Genomic DNA, 16,898 nt, shown 5'->3' on the forward strand with positions numbered 1-16,898 from the left:
GTTTGTTTCCTGCCTTGTGCATTGTGTTGGCTGGGATTGGCTCCAGCAGACCCCAGTGACCCTGTAGTTAGGATCTAGCAGGTTGGATAATGGATGGATGTTTAACTGGTTTCTCTTTATCTACTTTTAGGACTTGAGTGAAAATCAGATGATGTTTTAGGTCATATTTATGCAGAAATATAGAAAATTCTAAAGGGTTCACAAACTTTCAAGCACAACTGTATAATGGGAAAAACACTTGGAACAAGGCTCTCGGGCTCATTTTGATTACATCTGCAAAAGGGTCATCTATTGATCTGATGTAAGTAAATATGGGTGCATCAGCAACAATATCAATAATAAACAGATGTCTCATCAGGGATTCGTTCCTACCTTGTGCTCTGTGCTACTAGGACAGACCAAGGTTCTCCACAATTCAAATAAAAAAATAGATTTGGAAAACGTTGGGTTTAATTTCAAGGTTCAGGACCTACTCCTTAAAATCTGAAACAATGACCGAAAAGAATGATGTTCATCATGAAATTTACAACTAGAAAAATGAATATTGTCACTAGACAAGAAAGATGAATCAGAGATTGTTGAAGTGGATTCAGAACTGGCTTTTATTATCAGTTAAAGTCCTTGGTGCTTCACTCAAATACTTGCTGACCGGTATGCTTGCTCTCAGCAGCACACTTTTATACTGCGTTCCTGCTCTAACTTAGTAAATAATATGCAGGCAGTATAAAGTGGGGAAGTGGGAAGCATGCGGAACTTCTTTACAAATGTAGCCAATATAGACATCAACATATCAAATGATTAATCAATACAGATTAAGGTTGCATTATTAGTCATAGTTACTGGCTGGCCCTCCCATAGTGTGAAGGAGCATTAATATTGGAAACAAAATGTATCTAGATTAATGTTTAATGAAGGTTTCCGTATGTATGTGTTTTGTGCTAGCTACAATGACTAAAACAATACATTTACATATAAATTAACTTTGCTTTTTTATGCATATGCACCAGTGACCTGTTCAAGGGTGCTTAAAATTGATTCATGAATATTAAGTGGATAATCTGTTAGCCATTTGGTTTCAAGGAAATGTACATGCCAAGAAGAAACGCAGATGAGTATTATATATAAAAGTTTTCTGAAGGAAAACATTAAAAGAAGTCTTATTTATAATAAGGTACAAGAAAATGTGGATTAGGTTCAGCAAAAACCTTTTGGTTGTAATGAGATTAAGTAAGTGAATGGTCCAGATCTAATAACATAATCTAATCGCCAGTTTTGAACTCTCTTATGTTTTTTTCAGTTCAAATTATGCAGTACAGTCCATTTACATTTCATCTTACTACATTACAGTTGAACACCACATCTTGTATGCACCCACTGCTTTTCTAATTTTCACCCCTAAACTAAATAAATTTCATAGCTTACCTGTCAGTTTTGGTCCTCCTTGTGTTTTCAGTTCATACTTTTGCAGAAGGATAACAGAAAGAAAATGAATGTGCATCTGTATCAAAAAAGTTTTTGGTTTTCAGAATAAGGGCCCAAATTTGGCAACTTGATAGATAGATAGGACTAAGTTCTGATTCTCCAAATTTTCAGTTCAAACCATGTATTGGAGTAATTTTCATATGTTATGCAAGAGAAAAACATGATGAAAAACTACCACCAAGTCATGCGTTTGGATACTCTTGTTCTTCACTTTATTGGAATACGTTTCAAAATGCCTGTCAATAACATCTTCACGTTCCATTCCTGTGGTACAAATCACAAGCATCCATTATCTGCTTGGCAGTCCAAACTCAATGAGCATCTTTTTGCCTAATCCTTCAGGTGTCCCATGGACTCCCACAACCTGTATCCACCACTCCACCCACCTATACTGGCTACATAAATTTACGCAAGTATAAACTTCAAATAAGGCTCAAACTTGTTTCTTACTCAGTTATTCAGGCTTGTCCTTTAACTTTGCCAGAAATCCCTTGAATTCTTGTCTGTGTGTCCCTTAACTGACTGTAATCCATAGAAGACACCTTACTTTGCTAATTATTACATAAAGTTTGACCTGTAATTATTTTTTGCAGTTTTAAATTCATATTATGTGGCAGCCTTTATAATTAAAAACTTTTCTGAATTGTTTATGTAAAGATAATTACACCAAAGTATTAAACATTACCTATTTTCCCATAATTTGTTGATATCTCCACAGCAGTGCCAAGGCCCCTGTGAACTGATACTAGCAATTCTTCTGTCTCAAATTATTCAAAACATTTAGTCATCAATTAGAATCCTGTTCCTTCCTGTGCTTGGGCAGGCGTTATGTTAGGGTGTTAATTTAAACCAAGTACCTTCTTGACTGCTGAGATCATATGGTGGCTTATAGTTGTGTTGTCCCTCCTTTGCTCTGCCTTTGTGGTTATGGTTAGCAGGAATTAAAGCTAGCTGTCTAACCAGTAAGATTCGTAATCTCATTGTTCCATAATTCTCATAATTGCGGTTTTCTGGCTCTTGTGTAAAAGAGTTATCACTTTAAATATAATTGGTTTTCTTGAGTTTAGTCTTTTCTTTGTCCTACTGCACTCATTGGTCCAGGGAACTGGGTTGAAGTTCTTTCCTTGTCACAATCAGAGTTTGCACATTCTTCTTTTGGGTTTTGTTGATCTGTTCTTGGGGGCTGGTAGGGGTACCCAAGGCAAACTGGTCCTAGGTGAGGGACGAGACAAAGAGCAGTTCAGAAAACCTCCTATGACGAAGAAAATCTTTGGGATTTTCCCTCGCCAGGACACGGGTCACCGGGGCCCCCCTCTGGAGCCAGGCCTGGAGGTTAGGGCTTGATGTCGAGCACCTGGTGGCCGGGCCTGCACCCATGGGTCTCGGCCAGGCACAGCCCAAAGAGGCAACGTGGGTCCCCCTTCCCATAGGCTCACCACCTGTAGGAGGGGCCAAGGAGGTTGGATGCAGTGTGAGTTGCATGGTGGCCAAAGGCGGGACTTTGGCGGTCCGATCCTCAGCTAAAGAAGCTGGCAATTGGGACATGGGCTATCACCTCTCTGAAGGGGAAGGAGCTTGAGCTAGTGCGTGAGGTCCAGAGGTTCCAGCTAGGTACAGTCAGGCTCACCTTGATGCACAGTGTAGACTCTGGAACCAATCTCCTTAAGAGGGGCTGGACTCTTTAACACTCTAGAGTTTCCCCTTGTTCGTTGGGGTTCACCCCAGTAGCCAAGAAGGTAGCTTCCCTCCACCTTTGGGTGGGGGGACAGGTCATAACTGTTGTTTGCGCGTATGCACCAAACAGCAGTCTGGAGTACCCACCCTTTTTGGAGTCCCTGGAGGGGGTGCTAAAGGGCACACCTGCTGGAGACTCCCTCGTTCTGCTGGGAGACTTCAATGCTCACGTGGGCAATGATAGTGAGACCTGGAAGGGTGTGATTGGGAGGAATGCCTCCCTCCCCCTGATCTGAACCCAGATTGGTGTTTTTATTGGACTTCTGTGCTCATCATGGATTGTCCATAACGAACACCATAGGGGTGTCCATATGTGCACTTGGCACCAGGATACCCTAGGCCTCAGTTCAATGATCGACTTCATGGTTGTGCCATCAGACTTGTGGCCACATGTCTTGGACACTCGGGTGAAAAGAGAGAGGGGTGGAGCTGTCAACTGATCACCACCTGGTGATGAGTTGGCTTCGATGGTGGGGGAGGATGTCGGTCAGGCCTGGTAGGCCCAAACGTATTGTGAGGGTCTCCTGGTAAAGTTTGGCAGAGTACCCTGTCAGAATTTCTAGGCACAGCCAGGGCATTGAGGGGGTCCACTTTGGTGGGCTCAGGATTAGGTCACTGTTTTTTGCAGACGATGTTGTCCTGTTTGCTTCATGCTTCATTCCCCCGGAAGAGCTAGTAGAAGTGGCCAGGGAGAGGGAAGTCTGGGCATCTCTGCTCAAGCTGCTGCCCCCGCGACCCAATTTCAGATAAGTAAAAGAGAATGGATAGATGGATGACTCACCACAATCCTGAACTGAATCAACTGGGCTCAGAAAATAAATGAATTGATGATGTTTCTGCGGTTGTTTTTGACCCCATTTTCTCTTATGTGATCCACTTTAAATAATGAAATGGTTTGGTAGCATCACATTTCTTAAAGCAAGTAAAGCTGCAGGAATCACTGATTTTAATCTTTGCATTCCAGAAGTTAATCTTTCAATAAGTATAGTATTTTACCTGGACTATTACCTTATCCCTCTCTGATTTTGCTTTACAAAACATGTTATTCTGTCATTTACTATCTATTTAATCTATAAAACAATATCATCATACAATTAATCCAATGTGCTAATTTAATTGCATTATTGTCCCTCAATTACTTCCCACCAACCAAAAAAATATTACACAAGATCAGTCTTATTTCCACCTGTCTCATCTGCATTTAGCCTTTACTGAACCTCCCAGAACTTTCCATCTTTTCATTCTTACTCACTTTTACTTATTTGATCAGGCCAACTTTTATCCCCTGCCTCCTTTTTCAGCTAAATAAAGATCTATCAGCAGACTACAGAGATCAGTTATGATTGGGCTCTGATGAAAATATCACTGTCACAAAACTGGGACCTCTTCTGATTTTCCAGTTGCTCATATCCTTTGAAATGAACAACTGCCATGAAAGCAATCCCTTGTCAGGAGGATAATGCTGCATTCATGGAGAAATGCAAAATATGAATTTCCCAATAAGAAATTTTATGTGAATCCCCTTTGAAGTTTGAGCTCCTAATGGTACTATTCAGAGTCTTTAATTTTATTCAGTAATATAAAATAAAAAAATAAATAAACAGATCAGCAAGAAATGGCATTTTTCTGGACAAATTCTATTTGGACTGATGCAATGGATACTTAAAACATTTAGTTGACTTTTTCATTTTCACAGAAATTAAAGCAAAGTAAGAAATCAACTTTGACCTCCCAGAATGCCAACCAGAAATTCATGTGAACGCAATGCAATAAAAAAGTGATATATCACAACTAGGAACTCCAATAACTTTGAAAGCATGTGAACGCAGAAAAAGATAAACTGATTTTTTGTTCTTATTTCTAAATTATGGTGGCTTATGTCCCAAAGAAAGAGGAGTTTCCTCCATCTACTGTGCAAGACTATGAAGCAGAAAAATTCAGCTATAGCCTCACATGCTGAACTTAGCTCTTCCTTTACTTGTAAAATATCTCATATGTTGTCATCTTTTATGTGCTTTACTAACCTCAAATATTCTAATGGATACTTACTGTATAGCATACATTTAACACGTTATGAAGTTCCCAGTACCTTGCAAAAGTCGCAAAACTCATTACCATACTTCCCATAACAGGCACAGTTACTTCAAATCAGTATACACTAACTTAATGCTTGCCAACTGAAGTTCCTCCTTTCTAGTTTTATTCACAGCATCATGCCACATCTGCCAGTTTTTAATCCCTTTCCCATACTAACTACAATATACACATATGATCTTCTGACTGCACCCTGTGTAGTAATATCATTTTTGCCATTACCCAAAACCTCTACATGAACAGGCACCCAACTAACCCAACCACAAAAAATTTACATATCAGATTGTACAATACTGAATACATTTACAGTAGCAAATTGTTACAAAGGCAGTGAGTGAGAAGACTTCAGTCTGTGCAACAATGAGGCAGAATATATGCAAAGAAATGCTGCATCTAATTTATTCTATCATCTGCAAACCATAAATGCTAACATTTCAACTTGTACAGTATTTTACTGTTCAAGTAAAATAATTAATGCAAGATGTAGTAAATGCTTAACCATTTCAATAAGAAATAATATATTTATATATATATATATATATATATATATATATATATATATATATATATATATCACAGTTAATAGTTCATTTCACTTAAAACAGAGTGAAATCAATATATCACACATGCTAATGATTCTCATTTTTACAAGAGTTTCCAAATGTACTACTACGTATCTTTGTAAAATCATTACCTGAACTTTTACCCTTTTTCTAATCATGAACAGTCACAATCCCATTTGCTATCTAAGCAAGAATTCCTTTAAAATTACAAATGCTATTCATTCTCACACATGTCCATGTCTGTCTTTTCACCAAAGTGAACTTCAAAAATTTCCTTTGAGATGTCCTCTTTGTATTCTAGGGGAGGAAAAACACAGTGCTTGGATAAAGTCTGCACTGAGGCACACGACAAATGTTCCAACTCCACACCGTCAGTGGCCAAACCACAATTCAAATCCAGTCTGCTGGATGCCGCCATGCCACTGCCATTATATATTCAGTACAAAAAATATAGCCAGATGTTGCCTTTGTGCTGCTACTGACTTCATTTATTTCTTTACATGTTTTTCAATTCCTAATAGAATATCTGTGGAGTCTTCCTAAATCTTAAGAATGGATGAGGTAGTACAGTATATTCATATTATGTTGACTGCATAGTCCACTTGATATTCATTATTCTATTTATGTATGCCACCACAAAAATAATAAAGGTCCAGTTCAATTTAATTTTATTACAAAACAGTCCTATGCTATACATTAATTACAAATGCAAAATCCCATTAAAACACAAGACATTTGACAAATGAAACGAGACCATTCAGCTCATGAAGCTTGTTTGTTTATTTAAGAGGTAAGTTCTCAATGTTTCTTCTTCAACTATATGGCTCAGTAGTTGTTCTCCAGACTCCCACAACACTTTGTGTAAAGAAGTATAAAAATGTGCTCTTCTGAAATTATGCAGATTTTTTTTTTTTGTTTTTCTGTGATCACTTGTTTGTTGAGTAGTTCCAATACAGCAAATTAAGCTGAACATTTATAACAGACCCCACACCACTGGAGCACTGAACAAACAACAGACTTTCAGACTTAAAGAACCAAAAGTGAAGCATTTATATAACAATATTTTAACAACACACATATGTGTTTTTGACATTATAAGCATATGATTTGATTACTGACTTCTGGATTATGTGACATAAGTACCTTTTCATGAATGTTTTAATATTGCTTGCTGTTATTCAGTGTTGGTCCCTGCTGGTGTCATAAACCATAGAATAGATTCTCCTCTGCAAACAGGAGTTTTCAGTACAAAATGGCGCTGGATGACAACAAAAATACAAAAATGACATCATTTGGCCACAGGAACATCTTTGATCAAATTATGAGCAGTTTCTTCCATTCAGTATTTACTGAGCATTGGAGGTAAGGAAAATGCACATTCGTACAAAACTACAGAAACAAACGTACGTGTTCCCTCGATAGTAACGTGGCATAGATAACAAAAAAGTGGAAAACAATCATATAAAAGATTTTTATATACTGTATTTGTTTATTCCCAGCAAATGTGACAGCTGTCAACTCTCTGTTTAAGGAAAGAAATGAAGAAAACATACAACCGAAACTATAAGTATTACACATTTATATCGTACACATTAATTTACACACGGATTATTAGGTGTGTATGCATGTTCATTTATTATTTCAGTCCGTAACATGAAAGAAGGATGTGCATGAATTTATGGAGGAAGACAAAATGGACCGATCCAGTGGAAAAAGTAGAGGATGTGTAAAGTTGAATAGGCAGAATTACGGCCAACGTGCAATCATCCTCACAAGACTCTCATATCATATTTGACACGGAATATATTCGACGTCGTGAAAAGCGGACGGAGAACGATTACATTAATACATAAATAATACATGTATTGTTCTCTGTCGCAGGCCGTTACCTGCCCCTTTTCTAGAGAGCCGTACATCTGCACTCGGGTCGGAGCCTCAACCCTGGAGCCGAAGTAGGTGGAATTGACTCACTGTTTGTTGGAGTCCCGCACGTTTGCGTCTATGGAGGAATATTTCGGACAAAATTAAATAAATAAATAAATAAATGCGTAAATAAATAAAAGTACTGTGAAATGTGAGCATAAATAATGTATCATGAAATGAAGCCTTAATAAATAAATGTATCATGAAATGAGAGCATAAATAAATAAATGTGTCACGAAACATGTTTTTCGTTGCTTATTTATTTATTTTATTTTGTCCGTAACATTCCTGCAAACCGTCATGAAATACGACTTGAAATAAAACTGTCACTTTCACTCGTCAAAGTTGAGAGGGTGGGCTCTAACACGCCTTCTAGTTACTGATTGGTGAATCGAAGCACAAGAATTAATTAGAAAAATGCTTACTACTGCCGATGAAATGGATTCTGGCGAAGATATTACGTATTTCAGAGAGAGAATTGAAGATTTATCGGAAGAAATTATTAGACTCCGATATAGATGAAACTATTTTTGAAATTATCGAAGAACAAGTGGAACGGACTCAACTACACTCCAGTTCAGGTGACACAGTTCCCTGATCTGGACGTCCATCCTTTGACATTCCAGCTGATTCAATATAACAGCTTCTGTTATGCGGTTTAAAAGTACGACAGATTACAGATCTATATGGTGTATCGGAGAAGACGATCACAAGGCGAATGAGCCAGTTTGATATACGGTAAGCTGCAACGGCTGTATTAGTTTAGGTACTGTACTTTGAAATGGAATGCCCAAAGCAGCTCCAACTAATATTTGACCCTTGTTTTACGAGTATAAAGTCAGTTGCATATTCGCAGCTACTTTTTCAAACAACTGTACAGCTCTGATCAGGGGTAAAGTTGTTCAATTCTTTCTCTGAAATACGTAATATCTTCGGCAGAATCCATTTCATCGGCAGTAGTAAGCATTTTTCTAATTAATTCTTGTGCTATCGATTCACCAATCAGTAACTAGAAGGCGTGTTAGAACCCACCCTCTCAACTTTGACGAGTGAAAGTGACAGTTTTATTTAAAGCCGTATTTCATGACGGTTTGCAGGAATGTTACAGACAAAATGAAATAAATAAATAAATAAGCAACGAAAAACATATTTCGTAACACATTTATTTATTTATGCTCTCATTTCATGATACATTTATTTATTAAAGCTTCATTTCATGATACATTTATTTATGCTCACATTTCACAGTACTTTTATTTATTTACGCATTTATTTATTTAATTTTGTCCAAAATATATTTCCTCCATATGCGTCACTTGGTTTACTCAGCTGTCTTCATTATATGAGTCAGATAGAAGGATGATTTCAGTAGAGGGCGCGCAAGACGCGGAAGGATTACGTCATTTTCGTGCGACTTCTGTAAAGTCACTTTGAAGTCACGGCATGGAGATATTTCTAATTCATTTACGTTTTTTGTCGTTTTTACTTTAAGAAAAATTGGTAAATAAAATATAGGTTCAAGTTCCTTTTGCACGATGAACTCCAGCAACAGACTGCTTTGGAATGTTCGGGTGAGGAAAAAGTTAGCTTCCTTATTGAAAATCTAATTATTTATACAACGAGAAACTAGATGATTTCTACGTGACGGTTAACGTTTTAATAGCCTTAACTTCACAACTGTACGGACGGAGCGCATGAGTTTAACGTCAGTGTGTCATAATTATGGCTTTTTATGCTACTATTGTCAAGTCAAGCAAGTCTTAAGATTTTTAGTATGAAAACTTCCAGTTCAGGTTAGGATTTTAGTATTTATTTGCTTGTTCATCGTTGGTGTAGAAATGTTTCATGTCTTCTATTATGTGTTTATTATTATCGATTGTCCAGAATAAAGATAGATTTAATCTTTATATGTAGTATTTTAAATTTGACCTAAATGTATTAAACTGTTACATGTATAATCGAAACATCTTGTTTGGCTATTTTTCAATAATGTGCAACACCCAGATTAAAACAAAAAAGATTAAGACAATTTCTTCTGTAGATTAAAGTATTCAACGATTATTTACACAGGCTCTGCTGACAAAAGCTTTCATCCAAAGAGCAGTGCACGCCCCAACAACTGGAGAAGCACGGATTGCACTATTGCTGAAAGAGAAGTTTCCTCAAGCCACATCACTAAAAGTTGTAGATATCTCAGGCACGTAATATTTTTTCTTTATGTTAACATTAATGTTCCATCAGGGATTTTGTGAATCTGGTAAATCTTGTTTACTAAGAAGGTTGGAACAAGCTGCCAGATTCTGTCAAGGATTGAGTCCAATAAAAATGTGTGCTTATTTCTGAAAATAAAATGCTTTTTTTTTTTTTACTTTATTCCTATTGCAGATTTATTAAATAAAATATAAACAACTTGAATTCACATGTCAGTTTTGTGCCACATGTTTTACTTCAGTTTGTTGGCATAATGATGTTGGGTGCTTTTAATTTGCTGCAGTGGAGGTTCTTCTAATGATGCATGCTGAACTCAGATTCTGTGATAGGTAAGGAACTCTGCATTCCAGAAGGATTTCAGAATAGAACTACTGCTTCTTCAGCTTGAGAGGAGACAGTTGAGATAGTTTAGTCATGTGGTTAGGAGGATCCTTCATAGAGGGCCCAGCACAGCCTACTGGGGAGAGGACATGGTGCAACCCAAGATACGCTGGAAGGAGTATATCTCCTTACTGGCTGTGCAGCATCTGGAGAGTCCCAGCTGGTGCTTGAGAAGATTCCCGAAGACAGGGTGGCCTTATATTGCAAACATTTAGCAGAATAACGTATTTAATTTAAGGCTGGCTTCTGTTGTTTGTCTTTGTTTAATTTAATTGAAAGGTTTTCACACTTTCTTGTAATTATTTTTTTTTTAAACTGAATAGATTTCTGTGCCTGCAGCTTTTCTGCTATGCAGAGGTTTAATGGAATTCAGGATGTTTCACATGTTCCAACCCATTCATGCAATATTGCTGGATAGTAGTATTTCACGTTTATTGCATAATATAATTGATTAGAGTGTTATTTTCATTTTATTATGAACAATTCAATATGAACACAGTCTAACTGTACTTTTTTGTTTCAATTAAAAGACCTGCTTTCTGCAACTGAAAAATCGATGGTTGTATTGTTAGGTCACATTGGTTCAAGATTGTGACCTGATTTTTAACTGACTAAAGTGGAGTATAGTCTTTGATTTTAATGCAGGTGTTGTTAATTTTTCATTTGTAATTGTTTCTTTTGAACACATTCATTTTATAATATATCCATGCTTTTAAATCAATATATTTTTAACAGCAATTAACATTTTTATTTGTAGGAGGCTGTGGAGCTATGTATGAAATCCATATAGAATCGGAAGAATTCAAAGGGAAGAGAACGATTCAGCAGCATCAGCTAGTAAACCAGGTATTCTGCTTTGATTATATGCATTCATTTGTCCAGTTTCATTTTTGTAAAATTGGGAATGCCTGGAGTAAAAAAAAAAAATGACACATAATTTATTTGATATACAGGTAAAATTCCGTTACAACGAATATCTTTACAACAAAATTTTCATTACATTGAAATATTTTTATGGTCCGACAGTTTCCTCATATGACACGAGTCTATAGAAATCTCGTTACTACGAAGTACATTCAGCAGATACTTTCATTACAACAAAGTGTCCAAAAGACCTTGAAATGCCTGAATGAATCATCCACAGAGTAGTTTTTTCTGTGGTCATAGCTCAGTTGTGCACAACGATCCCCAGACAGAAACATGGTAAAAAAAAAAAAAAAAAATTTCTTTCTTCGAACTTTCCTCGTACAGTACTGTACTGTGTGTGTGTGTGTGTGTGTTTTTTTTTGTTTTCCGTGGTTTTCACTGTTACCTTCTGCTTCTTGCTCGTCAACATTTGAAAAACATCCATTGGAATTTAACTCATTGTCACCCTCCTATAGAAACAGTAGACGTGAAAAAATGATAACAGTTCATATTAAAAAAAAAAAAAAACTTTACATTTTTGCACCTCTCGAATGCGCCCAATAAAACACTGTCAACTTTCTTGAAAGACCAAGCAAAAAAAGAAGAAAAATCTCAGGTCGCAAATGTATGCGAACTGCTGTATTTGAAGATGCGGAAAAAGCAGTTTTTATGTGGTTCAGTGATGCCCATTCAAGAAATATTCCTATTAATGTGGCACTCATTCAAGAAATGGTGAAGTTTCTAAACTCTCTTGTGAAGTGCAATCACCGTGTCTGTGCAACACTGTGTATCCATTGCCAGGGCAACAGCAGGCTCACAGCTCTGCTGTGGCTCGGCACTGAAGCAAACAGAAAAGATCTTGATGGGTGATGCAAGGAACATTTTAAATGCAGGGAACAGGATTACTTGGCCACTAACCTGGTCACAACCCTGTCTGACTGCTGTGTCTGTTTATAGGAGAGTGGCAGATTACACTATAATAAATAACCGTGCTGTTCCTGTTTCAAGCTGAATAAAGCTGGTTTTGCTAAAGTACTGAGACACTGCCTCGTGTTTTGGGGTGTAAGACAGAAACTTATAGCATGCCCACAGTGTTTTAGGATTCGCTTTTGTGGCGTTTCGCTGCAGCGTTGTGAGCCTGCTGCTGCTCTGTCCCAGCAATGGACAAACAATCTTCCACAGACGCTGCAATCACGCTTTGGGATGCACTTCAGCGTGATGTTCCCGTTGGGTGGGGGGGTGGATCCCAAAAGAGTACAGAAACCTCTCAATATGTAGAAGAAGAAAAGGATGATTCGGCTTCTGATTGATAACTGTACTGCCCACAACATGCTTCTGCATTTTTCGATAATGTTCACGTTGAGTTCCTCCCACCCAATTGCACAGTAGTGCTTCAGCCATTGGATTTGGGCATCATTCTCACCCTGAAAGTGTATTATTGCAAGGAAATGCTGAGAAAAATTCTCGTCAGCATAACTTGGAGACAGGAGGAGATTAAAATTTAACTCGAAAGAAGCTTTTGAAATGATTGCAGGTGCCTAGACACAAGTTAAAGAAAGCACTATAGTGGCAAATACAGAATCTCATTACAACAAAATTTTCATTACAACAAAATATTTTTTAGGTCCCTGGCAGTTCGTTGTAACGGAATTTTACCTGTATTTGTCCTAAAATTAGTGTAGTTATTTTTTTATATTCTTGATGCTTTACAAGATCAAGTTACACTATTTATGAAATCATTGTAGTTAAACAAAGTTGGGAACTACTTTGGTGTGGGCTGAATTCATTTGCAATGTAACCAAGTATACTTTGTTTTTCTGGAGCCAGTGTGAAAAGTCTGTAATACAAGCACAACAAATATTGAGTTTCTATACTGAACTGTGAATTTCCCCTTGGGATTAATAAAGTATCTATCTATCTATCTATCTATCTATCTATCTATCTATCTATCAAAAGAAATTCAACACTTTTTCAAAATTACTCAGTTCATTCATAATGAATAATCGCATAATAATCACAGTAGTTTTATTAATGTTAATTGGCTTTGTCACCTTCAAAATAATCAATATGCAAACAGATCTGCATGATTTTGATTAATAAAGCACTGGCCCTTTTAAGAAGATTGTAACACTTAATATCTTTAACATGTTTTTAGTGCAATTGCACAACATTTACACAACTTTTTCTCAAAGTATTTCTAAAAACATTTTTCCACCCATAATAGTTATTTGCTTCAAATTCAACTTCCAAGCAATGGAATCATCTAGCAACAGTTGCTCTTGGAATTTTTTTTTAACTTGGCTAGTGTAGATTACTATGTGTGAATTGAATTTTGGGCAGATCTAATTTAATTTCTTATTTTCAGTGTCCTACAACAAAAGGTACAAATCTCAAAAGTGGGTGGTGGTGACCTTTTATACTCACTGTAAGAATAAAAATTGAGTGACAAGATTCATTATATTCTTATTTTTATTTAAAACTGAATTTACTAACTTGTGTTATGCAAGACCTCTGATTAAATGCAGCAGTGCATTCAACTGTATTAATTAATAACTATTCATTTACGAAACCTGCTTGATTCAGTTTTAGGCTTTTGAATGGCATTGGCTTCCAGGCAGGATCCAATAATAAATGTGAGGCTAGTCCACCACATTGGTCCATTTCAGAGATTCCAGTTTTCTTGAACAATTTTTCTTTAAGATGTGGGAGAAAAGCCCGAGAACATGAAAGAAAAAATACCTATGCACTTTAAGTAAGATTTAGCAACCATAAACAGGGAAAATTACATATTTTTAATTTCCCAAGATATTTTTTGAAAGGAGGGAAGGAATTTTATATACATGATATTAATTTCAAAGCATTAAAAAGAAGACCAGGCTTTTTCCAGATTGTCTAGAAAATATGAGAAGAGTAACTAAAAAAAAAACACTAAAGGCCTTTTTTAATACCTACAGATTACGAAATGCTTAAATTATCTACAGATTTTTTTTTTCTTTTCAGGCATTAAAAGAAGAAATTAAATCAATGCATGGACTCAGAATATTTACCAGTATTCCCCAGCTACAACAAACAAATTGAATGTATTCCCCAGACTCTTGTGTCAAGCCAAGGATGTTGTACGGAGTGGAAACAAAAAAAAAAAAAAATGAAGACATTTTATTTTAGTAATATAAAGCATGGACTTTGATTTATAAAGCAAATTCTAACATTAAATGTTTTCATTTCAGTTGTAGGAATGTAAGAATATGAGTGCTTTTTACTTTAAGGTGTCCAAATTTTATTTCCAAGGTGGCCTGCAAATGAACAATTTATAATTGTTTTTAAGATATATTTACACACATTATTTCTAATCATGATCTTTAATAAGTGTGGTTAAATTAACTCTATAATGTTCTGTTTTTTATTTTTAAAGGGGTTATTTTGATTATGTTGTATTTCCTTTTTGGGTCCATCAATATATGTTGGTGACACAAAATTATATGCAATAATAAAATTGTAAGTCGTAGTCTATTTATCTGTGAGAGTCACATACAAGTGTTTATCTATAAATTATATGAGGTACATTTTTATTTTGAAATTACAGGTGACTTAATCTTTTTTCCGGAATCCTTCAGACATGCTGGACTGTTTAAAATCATTGTTACAATTGTAACAGCTGGATTGAGGAGCTGTTAGACTCAATGGCATGTTTTTTGTTGTAATATGATTACAGTATGCAGTTTCGAAGGAAATGCACTAGCATATATAACAATAGTGTTATTGTATGTGCATAATGGGTTCCTTTTGACCTTTTGTATTGCCAGTGGAAACTTTCTTTTACTTCAGTTAAAGTAGTTGGCAAACTTGGTACTTAGTTTTCTAAACAATATTGATAGTTTTCACTGGCATCAGAATGAATTCAAAGTATGTAACAAAGCATGTTCTACTCAAAGTACAATTGTTTCATTATTGTTTTAAGAAATAGGACCTAAATTAATTTCAGCATCTTTAAACCAGAGTTTTCTTACTAATGACATCACTTTCCTTAAATTATTATTTTTCACTTTTTGAGACCTACAGAATGTCTGTTTTTACTGTGTATAGTGTAAGGGTATACTGTACACTGAGTGGTTATAAATTCTGATATCTAAATGATATGTTATTTAAGAAATATACTGTATGCCTGAAAAGAAGTTTTATTTTAACAAAGCATTGAAGATAATGATAAGCTTATTTGTGTATGTGAATGAAGAAAACTACCTAAACCAGTAAATCCAAATTATTGGTTGCTTATCTGCTGAATCTGTGGAATTTTATGATTTAAATATAACGGATAAATATAGTTGAATTACATAAACCATCATCAAAATATAAGTCATATCTTGTGCAACTCTTAGAGGTGTCTTTTGTGTTATACAGGATTTTCTGGCTTGATGTAGCTGATATAAAATATGCCCAGATTTTTCCAAAAAGAAAAGTCAAACGCAATGTTTTGTCTACTGCAGCAAAAGTGTTGTGTTTAATGGCTTTTTTAGCTTTCAGTGTAGGATTAATCATTTTTCTCATTTCCTTTTTGTAACTGTATTCTGATAAAAGCTTTTCTAATTCCATATATTAACTAAGAATGATTAGTGAGCTAACAAACTGACAATGATTTAAAATAAGAGAGACCAATTATGATAGATTTTTATTAAAATTTGAAAATTTTAAACCTGACACTGAAATATAAATGTGGTGTATTTAAAAAAAATCTCAAAAATTAATATTGCAATCAAAGACAGTAGTAGAATACCTAGATTAATAATGCTTGTGGGAGGGTGGCGAGAGCTCTGCACTCTGCCGTCACTCAAGCCCTTTAGCTGCCTCCCATGCGCACGTGTGTGACACTATATATAATGCAAAGCTGGCTGACTCATTCCCTCACTTGCTCATCAACAAAAACACTACAGTGATCCCTTGCTGTATCGCGCTTTGACTTTCGCGGATTTTATATGTAAGCATATGTAAATGTATATTGCGGATTTTTCACTGATTCGCGGATTTCTGCGGACAATGGGTCTTTTAATTTATGGTACATGCTTCCTCAGTGTGTTTGCCCAGTTGATTTCATACAAGGGACGCTATTGGCGGATGGCTTAGAAGCTACCCAATCAGAGCATGTATTACATATTAACTAAAACTCCTCAATGCTATAAGATATGCCTCCTGCGCGATGCTCGATAGTTTGCTTGTCTCTGCCTCTATCTCACCCTCTCTGACATTCTCTGCGCCTGACTGAGGGGGTGTGAGCAGAGGTGCTGTTTGCACAGAAGCTGTTTGCCTAGTGGATACAGACGCTCCTCTATGAAATGCCGCTTTATCGAGGTGCGTCCAAAAGCACACTTATTGATTTTTTGATTGTTTGCTTTAATCTCGCGCTCTCTCTCTCTCTCTCTCTCTCTCTCTCTCTCTCTCTCTCTCTCTCTCTCTCTCTGACGTTCTCTGCGCTTGACGGAGGAGATGTGAGCAGAGGGCTTTTTGCACAGAGGCTGTTTGCTTAGAAGATAGGGACGCTCCTGTAAAAAATGCTGAAAGGCTACCTTCGCATTGATCCCTTCATTGCCGCTGCTTTATCGCGGTGCTTGC

At 36.3% G+C, this 16,898-nt stretch overlaps 1 protein-coding gene across 1 annotated transcript; it reads left to right on the top strand.

Moving 5' to 3' along the window:
- Positions 1-9,166: 9,166 nt before the first annotated feature.
- On the top strand, positions 9,167-14,808 carry bola3 (bolA family member 3). Its single transcript, XM_039763354.1, has 4 exons — positions 9,167-9,367; positions 9,867-9,993; positions 11,146-11,234; positions 14,295-14,808. The coding sequence occupies exons 1-4, from the start codon at positions 9,332-9,334 to the stop codon at positions 14,370-14,372; spliced, it is 330 nt and encodes a 109-aa protein (XP_039619288.1). The 5' UTR covers positions 9,167-9,331; the 3' UTR covers positions 14,373-14,808.
- Positions 14,809-16,898: the final 2,090 nt, after the last annotated feature.

The sequence above is a fragment of the Polypterus senegalus genome, chromosome 9, assembly GCF_016835505.1.
Source record: "Polypterus senegalus isolate Bchr_013 chromosome 9, ASM1683550v1, whole genome shotgun sequence".
In the NCBI taxonomy this organism is placed as follows: Eukaryota; Metazoa; Chordata; class Cladistia; order Polypteriformes; family Polypteridae; genus Polypterus; species Polypterus senegalus.

Bases quoted from the DNA above. Each gene is read 5' to 3' on its own strand.
- bola3 (XM_039763354.1), top strand. From the start codon at position 9,332: ATGAACTCCAGCAACAGACTGCTTTGGAATGTTCGG. The intron at 9,994-11,145 runs GCACGTAATATT...TTTTATTTGTAG, and splicing joins AAAAGTTGTAGATATCTCAG to GAGGCTGTGGAGCTATGTAT. The intron at 11,235-14,294 runs GTATTCTGCTTT...TTTTCTTTTCAG, and splicing joins AGCATCAGCTAGTAAACCAG to GCATTAAAAGAAGAAATTAA.